General features: G+C 39.4%; 1 protein-coding gene across 4 annotated transcripts in view; it reads left to right on the top strand.

Annotated features, from left to right (window-relative positions):
• Positions 1-20,253, top strand: part of LOC146557151 (nck-associated protein 5-like) — a 106,763-nt gene that overhangs the window by 14,205 nt on the left and 72,305 nt on the right. For all 4 annotated transcript variants that reach the window (XM_085250139.1, XM_085250141.1, XM_085250142.1 and 1 more), the window contains exons 2-4: positions 4,975-5,110; positions 15,338-15,428; positions 18,381-18,551. In XM_085250139.1, coding sequence (XP_085106265.1) covers positions 5,082-5,110; positions 15,338-15,428; positions 18,381-18,551 — 291 coding nt within the window. In that variant the 5' untranslated portion in view covers positions 4,975-5,081. The remainder of the gene's footprint in view (positions 1-4,974; positions 5,111-15,337; positions 15,429-18,380; positions 18,552-20,253) is intronic.

Here is a 20,253-nt window from a genome sequence, read left to right on the forward strand (position 1 = left end):
AGCTGGAAGAAGAAGATGAATGAAAAAATAAAAGCCAGTCTTGATGATCGTGACCTCACAGTGGAGAGGTTTGTAGCTGAGAGTGAAGAGGCTGGGATGAGAATTAACACCTTAAAGTCACAGCTGGAAAATGGACAGCAGTGAAGAGTAGCTGCTGCTCCGAACTGAGTTTAAGTCAGGGGTGCCTCCAGAATTTTTTCCATCAGGGTGGCCCCCCCCCCCGGGCCCCCTTTGGTGGCGCCCCTGGTTTAAGTATGAGGAGAGTGAAGCAGGAGACTCATCGACTGCTGTGGCATCAGCAGGTATGTGGAAGCTGTGCTGGTCTGTAGTGGTGAAAGTAAAACTCTCGATTTACTGGTTGTTCTACATTTCTACTCTCAGGCCGCGAGCTCCTGTGGATACTTGAGGTGGAAATGAGCTTCTTCAGAAATGTGTCTGGGCTCTCCCTTAGAGAGGTGATGGTGAGCAACTTGGTCATTTGGGAGGCGCTCAAAGTAGAAACGGCTACTCCTCCAAATCAAAAGGAACCATTTGTGGTAGTTCAGACATCTGAGCCGGATATGGATGCCTCTTAGATGATGTGTTTTAGACATATTCTACTGGGAGGAGGCCCCTGGAGTAGATCCAGGACATGCTGGAGAGATTACATCTCTTGGCTGGCACGGGAATGTGTCAGTGTGTCCCTGGATGAGGTTAAGGAGGCGGCTGAGGAGAGGGATGGATGGATGATCATAACGGTTCAAATAAAAAGGGGGTTTAATACAACATCAAATAAAAGGCACAAAAGTAGATAATTGCTTTTAAAATTTGTCTTGAATATGAATTCATTCATGCAAATAGTTTTGGCTTATTTTCTTGACCTTCCCCCCCCCCCCCTCCCCCACATTTAAACTGTGGCAGTTTTGGTCCTCCATATACACAGCTCACTCCTCATCTTTTATTCTGGTGTTTACGCTCAGAAACAAACAGAAATAAAGATAAAATATCATAAATCGGGATCACATGTCATTCTGCACCACGTTTGTTTAACATGTATGTTGCATGACTCTGAGCTCAGGACAAAAGTCACATGATTCCTTTAGAGATGTCATGTGACTCCAGATTACTGAGGAAAATGAGTGAAGAGCTCCATCTGCTGGACAGCTATTGAAAAACATGCTTATGTTTCTGTTTTTTCTCATATAAAATTAATATTCCTGTCCTGTATTCCTCGCCTATGGTTGCTCACATGTATGTCTGCAATACTTCAACACCAAACTATGGATGAACTGGTCACTCTGTAACACTCTGGTTTGGAGATGTGAAATATGTTTCAGATATTTGGAGTTATATATTTAAATATTTTGTGAAAAATCACTTAAATCAGATTCTTCTATAATGTTAAGAAACAAAAACATCGAGCTGGACCACATGAAGCTTACATTTGTTAAATTAGTGTGTGTTACCTAGAAAAGCCACAAGGGGGCGCCAGTGTTCGGCAGCCTCGCCTCTGTCAGTGCGCCCCAGGGTGGCTGTGGCTACAATGTAGCTTGCCATCACCAGTGTGTGAATGTATGTGTGAATGGGTGGATGACTGGATATGTAAAGCGCTTTGGGGTCCTCAGGGACTGAGTAAAGCGCTATATAAATACAGGCCATTTACCATTTACCATTTATACAGCTATTTTATGGCACCATAATGAAGCTGTTTTAGAATTATTACAGTATCACAAGACAGAATCTACAGGGGGGAAAGTGTTTCTGAATAAAGTGCAAGTAAAAAATGAACCTAATAACTTGTAAATCATTTATATTCTATAGTTAAATAAAAATAAAGTGCAACATTTCAGAAACATTAAGACAGCAGAAGATTTCTCTCTCTGCTGATCTTTAAAAATAAGTATTTTTACAGGCTTCAAATCCATCTTTTTGTTTTCCACTGTTGTTTTAAAAATATAAATTTTAAGCTCCACACTCTCGTGTAACCTCAGTTTATTAAATCACACGTTTCTGTCCAGCCGACCTTCTCAGGGTAAAAAGAAAAAAGGGTGCACCTCTGAACCAGTTCTGTTTCCCGCTGCTGTGACATGAGGAGTGAAGCTGTTGCTCTTCACAGTTCAAAGAATAATAAAGCTGCCCTGACGATGGTGCCTCAGCACCCTCAAAACCTTCATAATTAATTAAGAGTATAAATTATAAACACTCATGTGCTGTCCAGCTTTTTTTTTTTAAATAAAATAAAATAAAGCAGAGCTTCAAGGTGTATTTTTCACAGCACAGATCACAGCAATCATCAACATGATCTGACCCAACCAACTTCTGTGATTCTTCATTGTCAGACTTTTTCTCTGCTGCTTTGTCGCATTTTTAAAAATATTTTTAAATATGCAAAAACAAGAAATACGTTTGAGCAGTCCTCAGGAATAGTTTTCCAGGCTCCTCGAAGGAAATTCAAAGGTCTTCTTTGGATGTTTCAGCTTTTTATTCTGTTGTCTGTCAGGATGATCCCACAGTGCTTCAATAATTTTAAAGTTGTGCTGTAAAGCTGTTGTCAATCAAACTGAAACTAAAAAAGAAAAGAAACGAACAAACAAACAAACAATCTTTGAAAGAGCTTCTGAAACCTGAAAAACTGTTGCTCAAGAGGACTTGGGCGCACAAGATAAAGAAATGAGGGATGGGTCAAGACCTTTGCGCAGTACTGTATGTAAAGTAAATCACAACAGCTAAACTGTAAATCAAAAAGAGATTTTAGGACTGTTTCCTTTGGATTTTGTGTCAGAAGAAATTTATATTCCCATTCTTCTTTAAGAAAATAAAGAAGAGAAAGTTGTCCTCCATGTGATTCTTTCAGCAACAACATTTTTTCAAGTCTTTGGCCTAAATGTCCTGAAACATTTCAAACCTCAGTTATCCTGCTGCGCATCCACTCAGCAATCACCACTAGATGGCAGCCTTGAGTCAAACTTCACCATGTTTGCCAGTTTCCCTCAAATGCTGATTTATATCCCGAAGGCCTGAAAAACCTTGATTAACATTTTAAGAGACCAGTCCCGTCATATTAGTTCACTTAAGACCAGTTCCTCCTTCGCATGCTTTAATGGGTTTGTCCCTGACTTTGTATGAAAACAGTGAAAACCCTCCATCTTTATTCTCTGATTTTACAAGCTCCTGCTGGCTACAGGAAAAACAAACTGTGACTGCAATTCATTCTTTAAAAGAACAACACTAATGGGAGGAATAATTAGAGGAGAGCCATTAGTTTTTTGACCTTTTGTAGTGGCCCTGTTTTGACTCACATTCTGATTCTCTAAAAGTCTGCAGTTTTAATGGAGGCAGTGCTCTTATGCTTTTGTCCGCTTGTATAAATCTTTTCCACACAGGACATTTTGAGACTTTACAAAAAGAAAAGCACAAACTCACTTTAGCTGATAGATGTGTTTGATGTGTTTCTAAAACACACATTCGATTTTTCCATTTTAACAATTCGACACATCTGCTTTGTTACAGTTGTTTGTTACTTTATCCACTCATCGTGGGCATGAATAGTAATTTGGGGCTTTTTCCAGGCTGGAATGATTGTGCAGCAAACATCTTTAATGACTTTGAAAGACGAGAATTGGGTGCACAACTTTGAATATATGTAGGATTTTCTCTAAATGATAATTGCCCACTAATATTTGGTTAAACTTCAGCACATTGCACCTTGACCAGATACTTTTGTTGGCATCAACGAGCTTCTGGCATTGTTCTCGCTCGATCACTGGTTTCCTGGCACAGGATCCCTTCACCCCCCCTCTCCCCTCTTCCTGCTAAAGGGGAGTTCTTCCTCCCCGCACTCACTAAATGTTGCTCATGAGGAAGGAAAACCTGCTGCTTGGTGATGTTTCCTCTCTGATATTTTAGTGTCTTCACTTTGCAACGTAAAGCACCTTGATGTGACCTTTCTTCTGAATTTTTGCTTTATAAATAAAACTGAATTGAATTCAAGCAAACTTAACAAACCACCCTTTAAAAGTGAAAAAATCTCCATTTAATGTAGATGGGCACATATCAGTGCACATGACACGGGTCAGGTAAAAAAAGGCATGAACATTTATGTGCAGAAACATATTAATAACACCCTGCATTACTCTTCTTCTTCCATGTTTTTATTGGAATGCTAACAAACGTGTGAATCTAAATATTCAGGGCGATGATGCCTCATGCATGTCCATATTCTTCTGCTGGATTCTCTTCTGCACTGCAGCACTGCATGGTGGAGGACTGCTGATGCAGTCTGATTGGTAAAGTGAGTCACAGTGAGCCAAACCTGTGGCTTGAGGCTTCCACTCATGCAGAAAAATAGAAATAAACCCACTCAGCCAAACTGATTATTTCTGTAATAGCCTGGAAACTGTTATCATTATGCTTAGCTTCCTCATATGGCTGCTTAGACTGACTGACACTAAAGAAGAAATGAACTTTTCTAGATGGAAAATTCCCATGAAGTTGATGCAAAACGAGACAAACAAACAAACTGGAAATCCACTTATTTATGCCAGGTTTATTAGAGCTATGAGTGCTGCTGACACGAATATTGGCCACGCTTACTGTAAGTGTTAAATTCTCCCGGCCAGCAGCTTTTTTTCATTTGAATACCATCCAGACAGGTAAACACCCAAAGGAGCAGCCATGAGGTATTATAGTCATTATAATATTTACAACACCTGAACTTTTGCTACCATGACAACATGCTTTTTCTTCTTCTTTTTTCAACATGCACAGTACATGGGTTTGACATGACAGATTACCCCGAGGCCCTGTTTTAAATGTCATGAGTAGGAAGTCCAGCTCACAACCTATCAGCTGTGGGGCAAACAGGGATGAATAATTTAAAACTACAGTGTGTAAGCTGAACAAAGGAGAAATGGGGGGGGGGGGGTTGATGTTCAGTGGGATTATAGTATGTGAGATTAACAACAAGCTAACTGTGTTTACTCCTTTGCCCTGCAGCTACACCATCAAGACTGATCCGTGATAATAATCCCCAGCTGGAGAACAAACAACATCTGGGTGTGGAGAGAAGGGAGAGGGCGAAGCCTCAGCTGGGTGGGCGGCAGATGGTGACACTGCAGCAACACTTCTCCAGGTAGCACAGTCATCACGCTGCACTCACACTACATCCTCTCCTAAGACTGTTTATGAATGTTTTTGAGGGAGATGCACAAAGTGTATGGAGACTGTGTGAGAGTCTAAGAGGGCTTATGGACTACACAAACTATGACGTGGCTTTGTGGGGACTGTCTCACCAGAGATTGCAATAATGGTTTGCCCCAAACGTCCCACTTTGCAGTCTTCTTTGGGCTCCATTTGGGTTTGGTTGACAGTGTTCACTCATGGTAAATGCAGCTGCCTCTGCCATAGGCTGTTCATATAACATTTACTAGCAGTGCAACCGCTCTTTCAGTGCCATAAGTATTCCACACTGTGCCTAAATTTATCTGCTATCATATCATATGTGGCTGTCTCAACTTAGCCATAGCTTTCAGGTATGATGTGACATTTTGGGCCACATCTAGCCCCCAAAAAACTAATCACTGACCATTTGTTGACTCTGGCGTCTCCTCCCAGAGGCAGCCGCATACCAGATGACCAAACCACCTCAGCTGACACAAAGAAACACCAGTTCTGCTCTGAGAGCCATCTGGATCTCCAAGGCTCACCCTATCTCTAAGACTGAGCCCAGCAACCCTACAGAAGAAACTTATTTTGTCTGTTTGTATTCATCCTCCTGGAGCAACTCTAAAGTTTTTGCATGGAAGAAAGAAGTCTGGAATACTCTGCTTAGCCTGTTGCCACCACCTTCTGACTTTAGACAAGTGATGGATGGATGGCTGGATGGATGGATGGATGGATGGATGGATGGATGGATGGATGGCTGGATGGATGGATGGATGGATGGATGGATGGATGGATGGATGGATGGATGGATATGACTCAGGATAAATATGGCTGTCTTAATCCAGCCACAGTTCCACATTGTATTGTCTAAGTATCTGAAGTGTTGTAACATCTGAGCCACTACTGCTTCAATTTGAAACCACGTCATGACTTTTGACCACATCTGGCTCATCCAACAGCTGTCATGACCCATATCGAGCACGGCTCATGACTTTTGGGAGAGCCAAAAGTAGGCCTGAATAGGCCCAAATGTGGTGGTCTTGACAGCAACATCATTACATCCATATATTGCCTGCTGCTTATCTGGCTAACAGAAGCTAGCTTGTTTTTTCAAGATTTTTTTTTTTAGAGGAACTGCACATGTGACCAACAGTGCTGCATTCAAATGCCACCAGTCAGTATCCAGAGCTAGGTGTAGACAATTAGACCCATTAATCATCTACACCTTTATTATATTACATTACAGTGTAATTACTTCAGTGCCATTACATCACCACATAACAAGCCAGTATGTCACTTAGGGTTGCATGAAGTTTTTTTTTTTAAACTTTTCAAAAAGTTTCCCCTCTAACATCGCACCTCATACCTCAGTTTATTAAAATCCATTGGCCACAGCCCATAAAAAACTGTCCAGTTGGGATGCAAACAATCTAAAGCATATCCATCAATGCTCGCCACAGCCCAATGTGACGAACCGCTGGGCTTCTGCGGTGTCGTCCAGCGGTTTCATTAAGGTAAGAGCCCACCGCAGGTCGTCTTTGAAATGAGAAGAATCTACTCAGTTTTAATGGAGTGCCCCACACTAAAAACTCAAACTCATGTCCACTTATTGATCTCCCCTCCTGGCATCTGATAAAGGGGAAATAATAACCAAGCATTATGTCCAGCCAACTGTTAGGCTACTGACGGTGCCCCGTCATCCGAGTTCGATCTGCATATGCTCAGCGAGGTGTGAGATTAGGCCTCCAATATTTGTGACCGTAAGTTAATTCCCTCCCCTGCCAAGCAGAAGATATTTGATCTGCTGCCCAATATTTAGGAAAATTACAGAAGATATTAGCCATTTTTTCACTCTCTCTCTGTCCCTGATGGATAGCAAAGTGTCAGGCAGTTAAAAATTATAAAAAGAAATAAATAATTCTTAAAATCAGAAAATAACAAATGAAGCATTCACTAAATGTCAGGGTTTTAAAAACAGCTTTATTCAGTCTTTTTTTTATCTTGTTACACGTCTCATCCAATGCAGTGTTTTGAAATAAATCCTGCCTCTCAGTGTTCTGTTCATTACACTAATTTTGCAGCCTCTTTAAGCTGAGCTGCTAAAGCTCTGCAGGATATTTTCAGTCTCATCTTTTATTTACAAAAACATCTTTATGAGATATTTTCAAAATATCTAAACAGCTTCAATTTCATGCTAGTACATCGATCAATACCTGAAAAAGCTAACTCCAAATCAGGATGATTTGGCTGAGCATCAGCTGGGACAGTTTTTATTTTTCCTCCTTTAAAATGATGTTTCATAAAGATACAAAGCAGTTCACCCGATGGATTCCTTAAGGTTCAGGCACCAAAACAACTTGATTAGGTTAAGAAAAAAAAAGCTAGCTTCAAGTTCCACTCCATCTAATATTTGATTAAATTCTTCTGTATTTTTATATCTCCTATTTTATAAAACAACTCACATGGCATCAAAACTGCTAAATAACACACACATCATCATGTAGTCGATGTAATCCAGCTGCTGACTGACAAACAGAGCCTCTGTGAGAGGATGCCACACTCACACTTAACAGGATAACTCAGTGAGCTGAAGATAAAGACTGTGAGCTTGAGTGTATTACACCAAAGTAGGGAAAGGGGTCATTACTTAAGGGGGAATGTAGGCCATTCATTCATTCATTCATACATTGTTGTGCGTGATAGCTGAGGGTCAGGCTTTGGAAAGTGCAGCCTGTGGCAAAACATCACAAAGCGGCAGCAGCATCATCTGAGGGGTGAAGGAAGAGTCACTGAAGACCAGTATCTGCACGGCTGCTGGAGCAGTGTGACACACGTACTGTAAACACATGCATGACTACACATGTGTGTCAGTGGATGGTGAAATAATAAAAGACAATTTCATCTATCCAGATGTGTAAAGTAACATTTTTAGATTGTTTTTACTCCCATAATTATTCTTAACGCTTTGTTATAAAGTGATAAACTTCTGGTGTTGTAGAATGAAGCCAAATGAAGCACAAGTACCAAAAACTGCAGTTCTTCTACTGCCCAGTGAGTCAGTCCCCATAGAACCCAGTTTTAAAATGTCCAACTTTACAGAAAGAATAAACATGTTTACAACCTGAGACGAAAACATTTTGGTGCCTATGGACAGTTTCACGCTTTTATGACAACTGTACAAGGACTAAGTGTTCGATAACATGTTTTAAATTTAAGGGCGCGGCTGTTTTGACCCACAGGTAGGCACCTATAGCTGCTTTGTTTTTCGTACTCTCATGTTGGCTGGTTTGGATGATTTTTAAGGGCATTAAATAACAAATAATATGGCTTACTTATAATTACTACTACTGTCACACACAGTTGCTAAGCAAGTTCTTGTTTTTAGCATTAGCTAATAACTTAGCATGGCATCCTCATGGCATTGGTCAATATCCTGCATGTGGTACTGGCACATTGCACAAACTTCACCTCCAATCAGTAGCTGGAGTTGAATCTTGGACACAACTGGGTGTTCCAATGATTTCAACAGGAATCAATGGACAATGATTCCAAACACACATATCACACATCAACCTGGTTTTGGAATGGATAAAGCAGGCTAATGTTTAGCTTCTGGAATAACCTTCCCAAATCCTTGATCTCAACCCTGTTGGAAATCTATAGACTGTGTTAGGAAACTAACCAGTTTAAATGGATTCTTCCAATTCTTCCTAGATAAGTAGTCAAATATCCATCCATCCCAAGAGCATTCCATAATACATTCTGAAAAGTGTTGTACGACTAATGGTCACTATCCAAGCACTGCATCATGCATCGTGCTGAAGAGTAGAGCCTCACTACTGCCTAATTCACCCTTGGTCTAAAATTGAAGCCCCAGAAGACAACTTTACAACCAATCGGTGACATCACAGCATCTTTTGAAGTGTAACAATTATAATCTCTGCACAGTTCAAACTCTCAGAATAATTTCTGTCTCTTGACAGCAGCTTAAGTCTGATAATTTATCTGAAGTCACAATAATTTCTGACCTTTGTACCCCCAGTAAATATGGGCTTGCTACTTTAAATCCAAATGATAATTGAAAAGCCTTATAGGTCTTCTGCTGAACTCTTTTATTATGCAGTCTTCTTCAACAGACAACAAAACAATGAGCACCACATTTGTATCAGCCGTTTCAAAAGAATGCAGCTGTAATAAATAGGCGAAGATATTGAGGCTTTTATTATGCAGAGGTCGTATTTCATTGTTATGCTATGTGTGACTGTTGTGGATTGATTTGTAGAGGTAATCGTCAGGAGGAGTTGGTGTATTATACGTCTGAAATCGAGAGTAATGAAATTCTTTAGGAGCTGATTGTGAGAACAGCTACCTCGACAGCTGCTGAATGAAACCAGAGCTTCTTTCTGGTGTATGGACTGACTCCTGTCAAAGAAAAGGTCTATCCAGTGTAACAATCCAACCCTGACTACAGTTTAAAACGGAGGGACTGGGAGTGAAAAGACAAAACAGGAAAATAAAACAGAGTAATATGTTTAAGGAATCCAATCCTGTTTCCTGAGCTCGGTGGGCAGCAGCTCTGAAATGAGGTCTGCTGGACAGTCAGATGTCTCAGCGATGAGTCTGCGATGGCGTGGCATTTACGAGAGCTCGTTATGACAGAGCCAGACAGGGCGAGTGCTTGTTTTTTTGAGAGCACTCAGCTGCACATTATATATTTTGAACACGGCCCACAGAGAGATCCTTAGACCCACTTTCCCTTCAGCGATGGACTGATGACTCGTGCAGCTAGCCTCATTTCAAATGACCAGCGGTCAGTCGGAATGCAGCGTGGCGTGAGGGAGGACCGATTGGGAAGAAAGTGGAGGCAGTAAAAACAACATGAATTTTGATGGGAATCAGGTGGACCTCGTGAGGAGCAGATGTAGTCTTATGACAATTGGATTATGCCTTTATAACCATGTCTTTCTGGCCCAAGTGTGACCCACATGTTCTGGCACTGACTCAGTACGAGTCTGCCAGTTAGATATTAGGTGTGTGGGAATATTTGAGCCATACCTGGCCAAGCCAATACGTGAAATAACCCTTAGCAAACATAGCATATGAATTTCGGTCTACATAACATCTGGCAGTACTGTAACTAAGCCATAAGTCCTAAAGATGTGAAGTTATAACTGGATAAGTCACCAGTATAATTTTATGTCACTTTTAATTATATAAGATAAACCAAAACAGAAAATACTGGAGCCTTGACAAGCCAGTGACAGACTGGCAACCTCTTGCCCTATGACAGCTGGGAAAGGCGCCAGTTCCATGAAATGGAAAAGTCATAGAAAATCAATGGAAGATAAGATAAATTTGGGAAATTCCTGTGTTAAAGCGACTAAAGATGTAAACACAAACACTAAGAAAATATCTTAAAAGTAAAGAAAAGCTCAAATAAACTCAAATAAATACACATAAAAAATGTAAATATATAACACAAAAGTGTCTCATTACAGTTATAAAAAGTTCCATTAAGAAAGATAAAAACTAACATGTTGACAGGACAGCATACCGAGTCCAAAACCACCAAAGGATGACATCTTCATCCATCTTTTATACACAAGTCCACAAGCCAAGTTTCAGGAAGATTATTAATTTTCCTAAGTGGTCACATGACAGGCTGGGACTGTTGTGGAAGGCTGAGTTTAGCTTATTTGTGTGACCCTCCACAACAGTCCCAGTCTTTCCCAATCGACAAGCCCCTAGGAAACATGATCTGAACTTTATTTCTCCTTAAATATGAACTTTAAGTTTAATCATAGTCAAAGGACATCAGTATATCTTTGTGAAAAGAATTAGCTGACTATCTATAATTGTCAAAATGTCAAAGTAAAAAAAAAATTTCTTCCTCAGAATGTACTCGTGTATGACCAGGAAGTCACTACCGTACATATATATAAGATGTCCTAGCAAAAGCACTCCATTTGTTTTAAAAGAATAATCATGTGTCATTATACAAACTCATTCAAACTGCAGCGTTTAGCTTCATAGCACGGTCGATTTTGCAGAGAGCATTCATCGTGTGGTTGTTCATGAATTTAATGTTTCATTGAATTTTCCATTTGGTGGATGCAGTAAGATCCAAAGTGCTTCACTTAAAGCACCACAAGTGCAGTGTGGGTAGTACCGGCAGGATTTTAACCCCCAACACTTTACAGCACTGATGGTCTGCTGAAGCTGTTGAGCAACATACAGTGGAATCTGCATTTTACATCTGGCCTCTCAGACCGCATGTATCCAGATTAAAATGCATTTTTCTGGGCTTTAAACTCAAAGATTGCTCGAATTCAGTATCATCCCCTCCCACCACCATCCCACCCGCTGTTTTCATTTTAGCTGAGCTTGTTTCAGGTCAGTGGCAGTGACTGAAGAGAGCAATGCCTATGAAGTGCTCACAGTCGGCAGCCGGCGCTAATGGCTGTGCCGCACACATCTAACAGAGGGAAAGGCTGGCCTGGAAGTGACAGGGCAAAATGTCACTGCGTACGACATTACGGAGGCATGGTCAGCGTCCATCAAGCATACATAGCTCCAGGGGAAAATAATTACAAAAATAACAGTCAAAAGCTACACAAATATAGCTGAAGCCCTTTGAAGAAATGTCAGCAGCGCTTTTATGGATGGCTTGAAATAAAATCAAACAATAAAGAAAATCAGTAATTGATTGTTAATTTGTCCTGCCTGTGGATACTCTCATGATTCACATGAGTCAGCTGCTACCAGCCAAAAAGCTCTTTAAGAACCTTTGTTTTCCCCAAACTAGTGAGTTTTGTAAAACAGCTACACCACCAGATATAAGATAAGATAGAAGATAAGATATGTCACTTCATCTAAAATAAAAAACATAATGTAAAAGATTTTACCCATTGGTATGTAGATTCCTGTTTCTGAAGTCTCAGCCTTTTGGTCAGCGCCATATTAGCTCTATGTAGAATCGTGTGGAGCTTGATAGTCAAGGCTCCTACTGGGTTAGTCATCAAGGTCTATCCTAACAGATGGGTGTTATTGTCTTAGGCTGGTGCTAGGTAGCTCCTTCTGTTACTGAGAGGAAGACAAAGTGGAGGTAGAGAGTAGAGCAAGGCTTTAGCTAGAGATTAATCACGCTGCTGTTATTGTGTATATGCTGCTGTTATTGTGTATATATTTATTTATATTTCTTCATACATTCTTATATAGTTCTATATTGTGTATTTTGTTGTACAGTTATTTTATTTTCAACTTTAATTTATATATTTTATCTTATTCTCCCAGTTAAATTTACCCTTCATTCTAATTTGTGTTGTACAGTTATTTCATTTTTAACCTTAATTTATATTTTATTCCTTCCTAGTTAAATTTACCCTTTTTAATTTTTCATATTTATTTCCTATCTTATTCATAGCCTTTTCCTTTTTTGTTTTCTTTAGGTCACGAGCAGTTGTCCAAGCATTTCACTACATATCGTACTGTGTATGACTGTGTACGTGACAAATAAAATTTGAATTTGAATTTGAATTTGATTAGTGTTCGCTAGCATTAGCCTCTTTGCTCACGTGTCATATTAGCTCGGATGCTCATCTTGGCTAGAAAAACAGACTTAAAACAAAATGTGCTAATTAGGACAAATGATTCCTTCAAGTGCCCCCTTTTTTTTTTTTTACTTTGTTTGACTGTGGATAGTACTGATGACTGATAGGACAAGATGGACCAGGAAGTCAGTAGCCAAAGCTATTGCTGCTTGCTAATACACCAACTCTTTAGAGTATGCTTTAGTTTTTCATTTTTAGATGGACAGGACTGTATTTGTATAAGAGGGTACCACTGAGGTGTTGCTAGATAAAGTTACTGTAGCAAATAACAAGAGAAAAAACAAGTGGAAAGAAAATTAACTAATCCAAAAGACATGCTATCTGACATTTATTTTTTAATCAGGAAACAACTGTATATAGTAGGGTTTTTTTTTTTAAGAGGAATTAGCAGACATTTGAGAGAGTAGCTAATGCAAGTGCTGGATATCTACCTTAATTAACAGGGGGAAACAAAATCCATTATGCAGAAAATCTATATTGTAGCACAATCTTGTGTTTTTTTTTTTTTCAAGATTGATGGAACCATAATTGGACACTAGCTTTGCAATGGAAAGTTAGTAGCTAATGCTAAGTGGAAAAACCTAATGACTAATTGTGTTTACAACTGTGTAGCAATGCCCTAATAACATACTCTCTTTTTTTTGTGTTTTTTGAAGTTAACATCATGTTATATTGTAGAGGACCTAAAAAATTATGTCTTGTTATTAGTTGTGGAAAACTGTCCTCTCAGTGGCAGCTTATGCAACTTATGTCAAATTCTCATGCAGCCAACATATAAATTATAAAGTGTGGAGATGTTCTATTAAAGATCAACTGGTAACAGCTTCATATTCCCTGTTCTACACCTTTGCTTCCAATTAGTGAACTTCATTACTTTGTCCAGCAGCCTGGAAAAGTTACATTGTATTGCAGACATGTTAATGTCTCTACTCGCTATCTGCCTTATCATTAACTTTTAGATTAAGGAGAATTTGGTCAGTGACCCAAATGTTAAGGTGTAACCCCATTATCAAAATTTAAACAGAGGATGGAGTCTTAGTCTGAGGTTAGTTTTAATATATGAATGAACAAAAAGTAATAACAACTATATTTTTCCAGTATGTCTGTCTCCGAAATGTGTTAATGAAATTGTTTTTATAAGCTGTATTGGCATTATGAGTTAAGGGGTACAGCAGGTCATCTAATAATCAGAGATTAAGATTGGTTGTTTGATCCACAGCTGCTCCAGTCTGAATGCCAAAGTATACTCAGGCAAGACACTAAGCCTTGTGTGAATATTAGCTAGAAAGCACATAGAAAAGACAGAAAAACACTGCTGGTATGAATGGGTGTGAATGCTTAGAGTACTCCAGTAAAATTTAACAGTACTATATAAGAACCAGTCCATTTACCATTTACTGTCAGTGAGGTGGCCCATCACTTTGGTCCAGTTGGGTTCTTTTAAAGTTTTCCTGGTACCCAGATGATGAATCCAGTGATCAGTCTCTGACTTTCCTTCAAGTTTCTGTGAGATGTGTTAAGAAAATTTTGGTTACTAAACAGTTGTCTTATTGGTTAATCCACTGCCTGGAGCGGGTTCAATGACTTGGATGAAATGGATGCTTGGTTAGGAATTCTTGTTGTCACATGTAAATGCAGTTGATTCAGAGTAGTGCAGTTTTTCAACATGAAGAGGTTAATGTTGCAAAATTGTGCATTTTAAACTAAACCTTCATGTTTTCCTGAACCTAAACAAGTATTTTTGAGGCTTAAACCTAACCTTTCACCAGGGTCTTGGATTTTTCTACGCATGTCCCCATTGTGAGAAAGGTGCAGGCTTAGGTGGGCATCAATAATGTTGCCGCCTGTGCCCGTGTCCAGTATTTCCAGTTGTGAGAAGAGTCTGAAGCGTTTCCTGCTCTGTGCTACATGTGAGAAAGGGAAACTTTAGGCCCTTTTTTGGCGATCATGTGTGAAAAATGTAAAACACCACAACAAATGGTATTTGGTGTCAGCGGCTGAAAAGTCTAGCTGTATCCCAGACACCAAAATGCACCTCATGTATATCTCAGAGAAGTTAGGGTTTTTTTTAACAGCACTGCAGAGACTGAGTTGCCCACAGAGGCCAATGCTCCCTGATTCTAACCAGTGATAGCAGGATAACATAGAAAATGGTAATAGGGAACAAGATATAAAAACTATTTCCCATTAAACTGAGATTAGATTTTAAGTCATGAGTTTCACAGAGCTGCTAGCAGGGATATAACCTTACTCCCTCTGTTCAGCAGCCTCCTTGAGCACTTCTGGAAAGAAACCAAGTCAATTGAGAGCCATAGAGGTATAATCTCTCTAGTTTTCACTGGGTCTCCTCCAGGATGAGGGCTGGGGGGTTCCGGGCAGCGCTTGAACCACTTCAGCTGGCTCAAATTGATGTGGAGGAGCAGCAGCTGTGCCATAAAATGTCTATGGTTAAAATGTATTCTAAAATATAAATTATCCACAATAATAATTAGCCTTTTACATGTCCTGCAACACTTAATTGCAATTAATTTATCTCTCATTAAGAAGATTATATTTTAACAGGTTTGTTTTCTTCCTAACCACAGCATGGAGGAGACGGTGCGAACGCTACTACAGAACCAGGACTCACTGGAAGGGCCCAAGGTGGACCCACTGGACCTAATGAAAGCATACAAGGTACCAACACACTTTCAGTCACAAGTTCTTTCTTTCGGGTATGGAAGTTTCAGAAAAATCTGAAATAATGTGAAACAGACAAATTACAAACATTATTTGCAATAATGTCTTGAACTCTAACAAGAAAATAAATTAACAGATGATATTTTTCATTTACTATATAGATGAAATACACGGGGTGATTTACTTTTAGATACACTATTGATCTCACTTTAAAATTCCTTTTTTGTTTTTAATCAAGTTTATAATACATTTATGCTTTGTGTAGAAGTGGGTGGTTGATGTGGTTCATTTTCATGTGCTTGCTGGAGTATTAAAAAATATATATAATAATGGACACTTTGCTGGGATGATGCATAGTTTTAAAACCTGCTGTACGCATGGGAATATCCATCCATGCAACTGCATATGACTAGGGATCAATGAATACATTTAAAATACTTTTTCCACACAGTCTTTTTAGATATTTATGTTTATGAAAAAATATCGTGTTTATGGAACTACCAATAATGATGCAATAGTTTAGCTTGCGGGGGTCTGCGTTGTGTCTCCAGATAGATCCAAGTCCCCACAATGCAATAATTTTATTGTGTTGTGGGAACACAGAGTCACACATGCTCCAGATCTTCAGCTTTGATGTTGTTTATGAGTAATGTTGGTGTGGCTAAATGTGCAAATCACAGGAGCTAATGAACCGTATAGCAAATGCAAACAAGTCTCATAATTAGGAATCTCAGCGTTATCCATCTTGTCCTTTTCATACTTCGATCCATCTTCTCCTGTTTGAGTCAAAGCTTTTTTTAATGTTTGTATTCTGCAGTTTTATACTAATAATGCAAAGTGAAAGATGATGCATCATTGTATTAAGGGCCAGCCTCATGTGCAGGCAGTTTATCATCTATGAGCGATGCTCCAAAAAACACATTAGAGTGCAAAATGCATGAAGCTTAGATTGCTTGAACTGTGTGTATCAACCAAAACAGTGATGGGAAAAAGAAAAGGATGTCCTACACTGCTACATATACTCCATGTATTGTATGTTATCTTCTTCTCTCAGCGCTCACTTTAGTAGTCACCACAGTATTTCTAGGATCTTTTTGTGTCACAGCATCCCCTGCATGCCCTCCTTCACTACATCCATGAACCTCCTCTGAGGTCTTCCTCTTTTCCTCCTCCCTGTCAGACCCATATTCAACATCCTTTGTTCAGTATATCCTTTATCCCTCCTCTGCACGTCTACAAACCATCTCAGCTTTGACTCTCTAAATTTCTTTCCAAATCCTCAAAACCAAAGAGTCTCTCTGATGTATCTATTTCAAACTTGTCCATCCTGGTCAATCCCAGTGAAAGTCTGAGCATCTTCAGCTCTGCTTCCTGCCACTGTCTCCAAACATCTACATACAGTACTTTTATATTCTATGTTGTAAACTCCATTTACTCTGTAACTGAGTATCAGTAAAATGATGAGAACATCACAGAGGCAGCTCAGCTCTTTTTAAGGTCTTAACTTATATCCACTGAAAGTGTGGGAATTATTTTCTCTGACATGGATTATCACTAATCTCAGACTAAATACTTTTCCCAGTTGAAGTTTAATTGAAAGTTTTAATTTAGTCTAAGACTATGCTTGATCCATGACTGGGAAAAAGGCTAAGTGCTACTTATTTCACTGCTAAATCTGTTCTAATACCATCTAAAGAATAGGGACTGTTTACTACTAACATGTTCTTATTCCTGACTTTCCTAGAGTAGCTTTGCATGATTCACAGTTCAGAATAATCCTTACATTACATAATTTTCTCTGGGATCGATAAAGTATTCTGATTCATACCATAATAATAATAAAATAGTAAAACAGAAAAACCATCTTAAGTGTTGTCAAGAGCATGTCAAAGCAACAGGAGGTAATATAACTCTAACCTTGAAGAAACGTTGACCAGTCCAGTCCACATACAATAACACATTCTGACATGAAAAGAGGAGATAAAAGCCCTTTTTTTTGGAGACTATTTTTTAGGGGCACATTTGTGGTGAAGAAAGTGGAGAGAGAGATGGAAGGCACAAACTGTGGTCATGTGGCATACCTGCTCACCCACTGAGCTAAACTAGCATCCCAAAGGTGCACACCTTTGATGCTGACTTTGTTCGTGTCTAAATGCAGAAACTGAGTCTTTGAAAATCTTCACTGTGGCAGGAGTTTGTGAAAAGCTCAGTTTTCAGTGTCCAAAATGCCGTTCATGTGTCGACAAAAGTCCACAGCACACAGAAAAAGTGCCAAAATACACGTGTACGAGTACAGACAAACCATTATAGCCCCTCCCCCTTTATGCCAACTTTATTCTTATTGGCTGCCACTCGCAAACAATATGTGGGTGGAGTTTCTGTGCCCATAGCCAAAGCTGTGTGCCTTAAATGACCATAATAGAGATATCTCATCTCTATGACATCATAGAGAGCCAAGATTGGAAAAAAAATGTGTGAAACTGAATGTTTAGAGCAGTGTGCCGTCTGAGCTTTTGTCTCACAGGGATTACGTCTACATTCTTTGACCTTATTATTTTAAACCTTAGCCATGTTTAATATGAAAATCCATCCCAGTTACAGGTAATATGAGACAATCAAAAAGGAAAAAGCACAGTGGGTCTAATTTAAGTGTAGATAAATGGTATGGAGTTCCCCAAGACTCCATTTTGGAGCCTCTTCTTTTTAATGTCTACATAATCCAGTAGCCTAGAGCACTAGCTGGCACATTTTAGCATAAATAATAGAAGTTTAATAAATCTTTGAAGTGAAGCAGGGCAGCTTTATTGATGCAGTGGCTGCAGCTCTCAGTGTGCAGCTCATCAAGATTTATTGCTCTTATAACTGGAGCTTTATGGAATATGGAGCATTTAGTTTTCATCTCTTTGTGACTCCAAGGCATGCATGTTTGATATGCTCTCTGCTTTCCAGGACAAACTCCTGGAAGAAATGTGGAAGCAACAGGACAGTCTGGAGGGTCCCACATCTGCCACACCAACAACAGAGATGTCCACCTCGCCCGAGGCCGGTGGTGGCGACGGCGGTTTAGAGGACAATTCAAAGGACAGCAATCCCCTGTTGGAGCGGCTCAGAGCGCTCGAGGTAATAAAGTGGATTGCACGGTCCAGTTCTTAGGCTTCGTCCACAACTTTTCACTTTCACCATGTCAGACTGAGAAATATGTTTAATTAAACATATTACATTTGATGGGTAGAAATAAACAGGTGGCACTGGATGAACATAACTCTGACTGCTGTATCTTTATGTAGGAAGGGTTATTGAGTAGGTGTTAATGGTTGCAAAATTATGTGGTTGTAGGCCACCCCTAATGCTTTCACCGTGACCGGTTAAGAATATAAACTATGTGTTAGTTTTTCCCACTCTCAAAAACAGTGAGGTCAACAGCAGGTAAGCCGATTGTGCTGTTATAGCTTCAAGATGCCATTCACAAGGTGTCAGACAACATTATGTGGTGATGAAATGTAAAAGTGTTAGCCGAAGCCTAGGGTGCTTTACATTATTAAAGAAATCAGAAGAAAAACTCAAATCTCCCAGAAGCAGGGAGCATTAAACACATAGTTTTTAAATGTCTATGTTATTCAAGTCAGCCTCTTAACACAGAGTTCCTGCACCATTATTAAAAGAAAACGAAAGCAATGCTTCTTAAGACCTTACGCCATAAGAACCCAGATCCATTTCTCCTTTAAATTATATAGAACATAAAACAAAGCAACCACGAGATTCACATGACACTGAAGTTAATTTCTTTGGATTTCTGACTTCTGGGCAGAAAACACAAGTAATGTGAAAAAGTCACTTGAATTTAGGATTTTCAGTAATTGTCAGCAGGGTTTCTGTCATACCCAGCAGCTGCTGGCCCTAAAATTAGCATTAGTTCATCTTATTTTCCTGTTTTAGGAAAGCCATTTGATAATGGCGCTACATTTTTTTATTTTGGTAGGTAAGTCACATTTATATATGTGCTATATATATTCAGCTGGAGCTGAAGAAGTTAAATTTGATGGGTGGTGCATAGTTAATTGAAAACAATTAAAACTAGGTGTTGTAAACCGTTTGGGTGGGTCATTATGTGGGACACCACAGAGCCTGTGGACAATAATGGAAACAGTTCAGTTTCTCTGTGATTGTTGAAGGTTTTTAAGTCCTTGTATGAGCACTGCTGATAAATAAAGTTAAAGACAAAAGTGGCATCGTTGGTTTTCTTGTGTTATAAATAATAGTTTTGTTGATCTTTACAAAATCCAGAGTTTTACCAATAGCGGTTTTCACAGATAAAAACAAGATGAAACAGTGGTTGGAAATTGAAGCACAACCAGAATTACCAAAGCTGCGATCTCATTGCCTCTGAAATGGCTGCTTTGAAGACAAGACCAGTATTGCAACCAGTCACAGTCAGCCGCCATCTTCACAGTGACTTTGGTGAGTCCGAATGGCAATAAGATGCGTTCGTTCTGTCAGGCTGGCAATTACATGCAATTTGTTTGTGATAATAAATTATTAACTGTGAAAAATTGGTCAGTTATCTGTCACTTATCTGTTTTCATCTTTTGCAAATCTGTTGTCCAATCACATCCAAAGAAATTACCATTAAATATAAAATCACTACTTACAGCCAGAACCACAGATTCTTCCCGATAGTGACAAATCTGCTGCAGTGTGGGAGCCCAGCAAACTTGCTATCACCTTGTAATAGAATGATGAGTTTGAGCGTGCTGAACTATCAACCATCTAGTTTTCCTTGTCGTAGGGTGGTTGCCATCCTATTTTTACTCTAGTGCGACTG

This window comes from Mchenga conophoros, linkage group LG16 (genome assembly GCF_057382185.1).
Source record: "Mchenga conophoros isolate Kocher_MC1m ecotype Shallow Benthic linkage group LG16, M_conophoros_male_GT1.1, whole genome shotgun sequence".
In the NCBI taxonomy this organism is placed as follows: Eukaryota; Metazoa; Chordata; class Actinopteri; order Cichliformes; family Cichlidae; genus Mchenga; species Mchenga conophoros.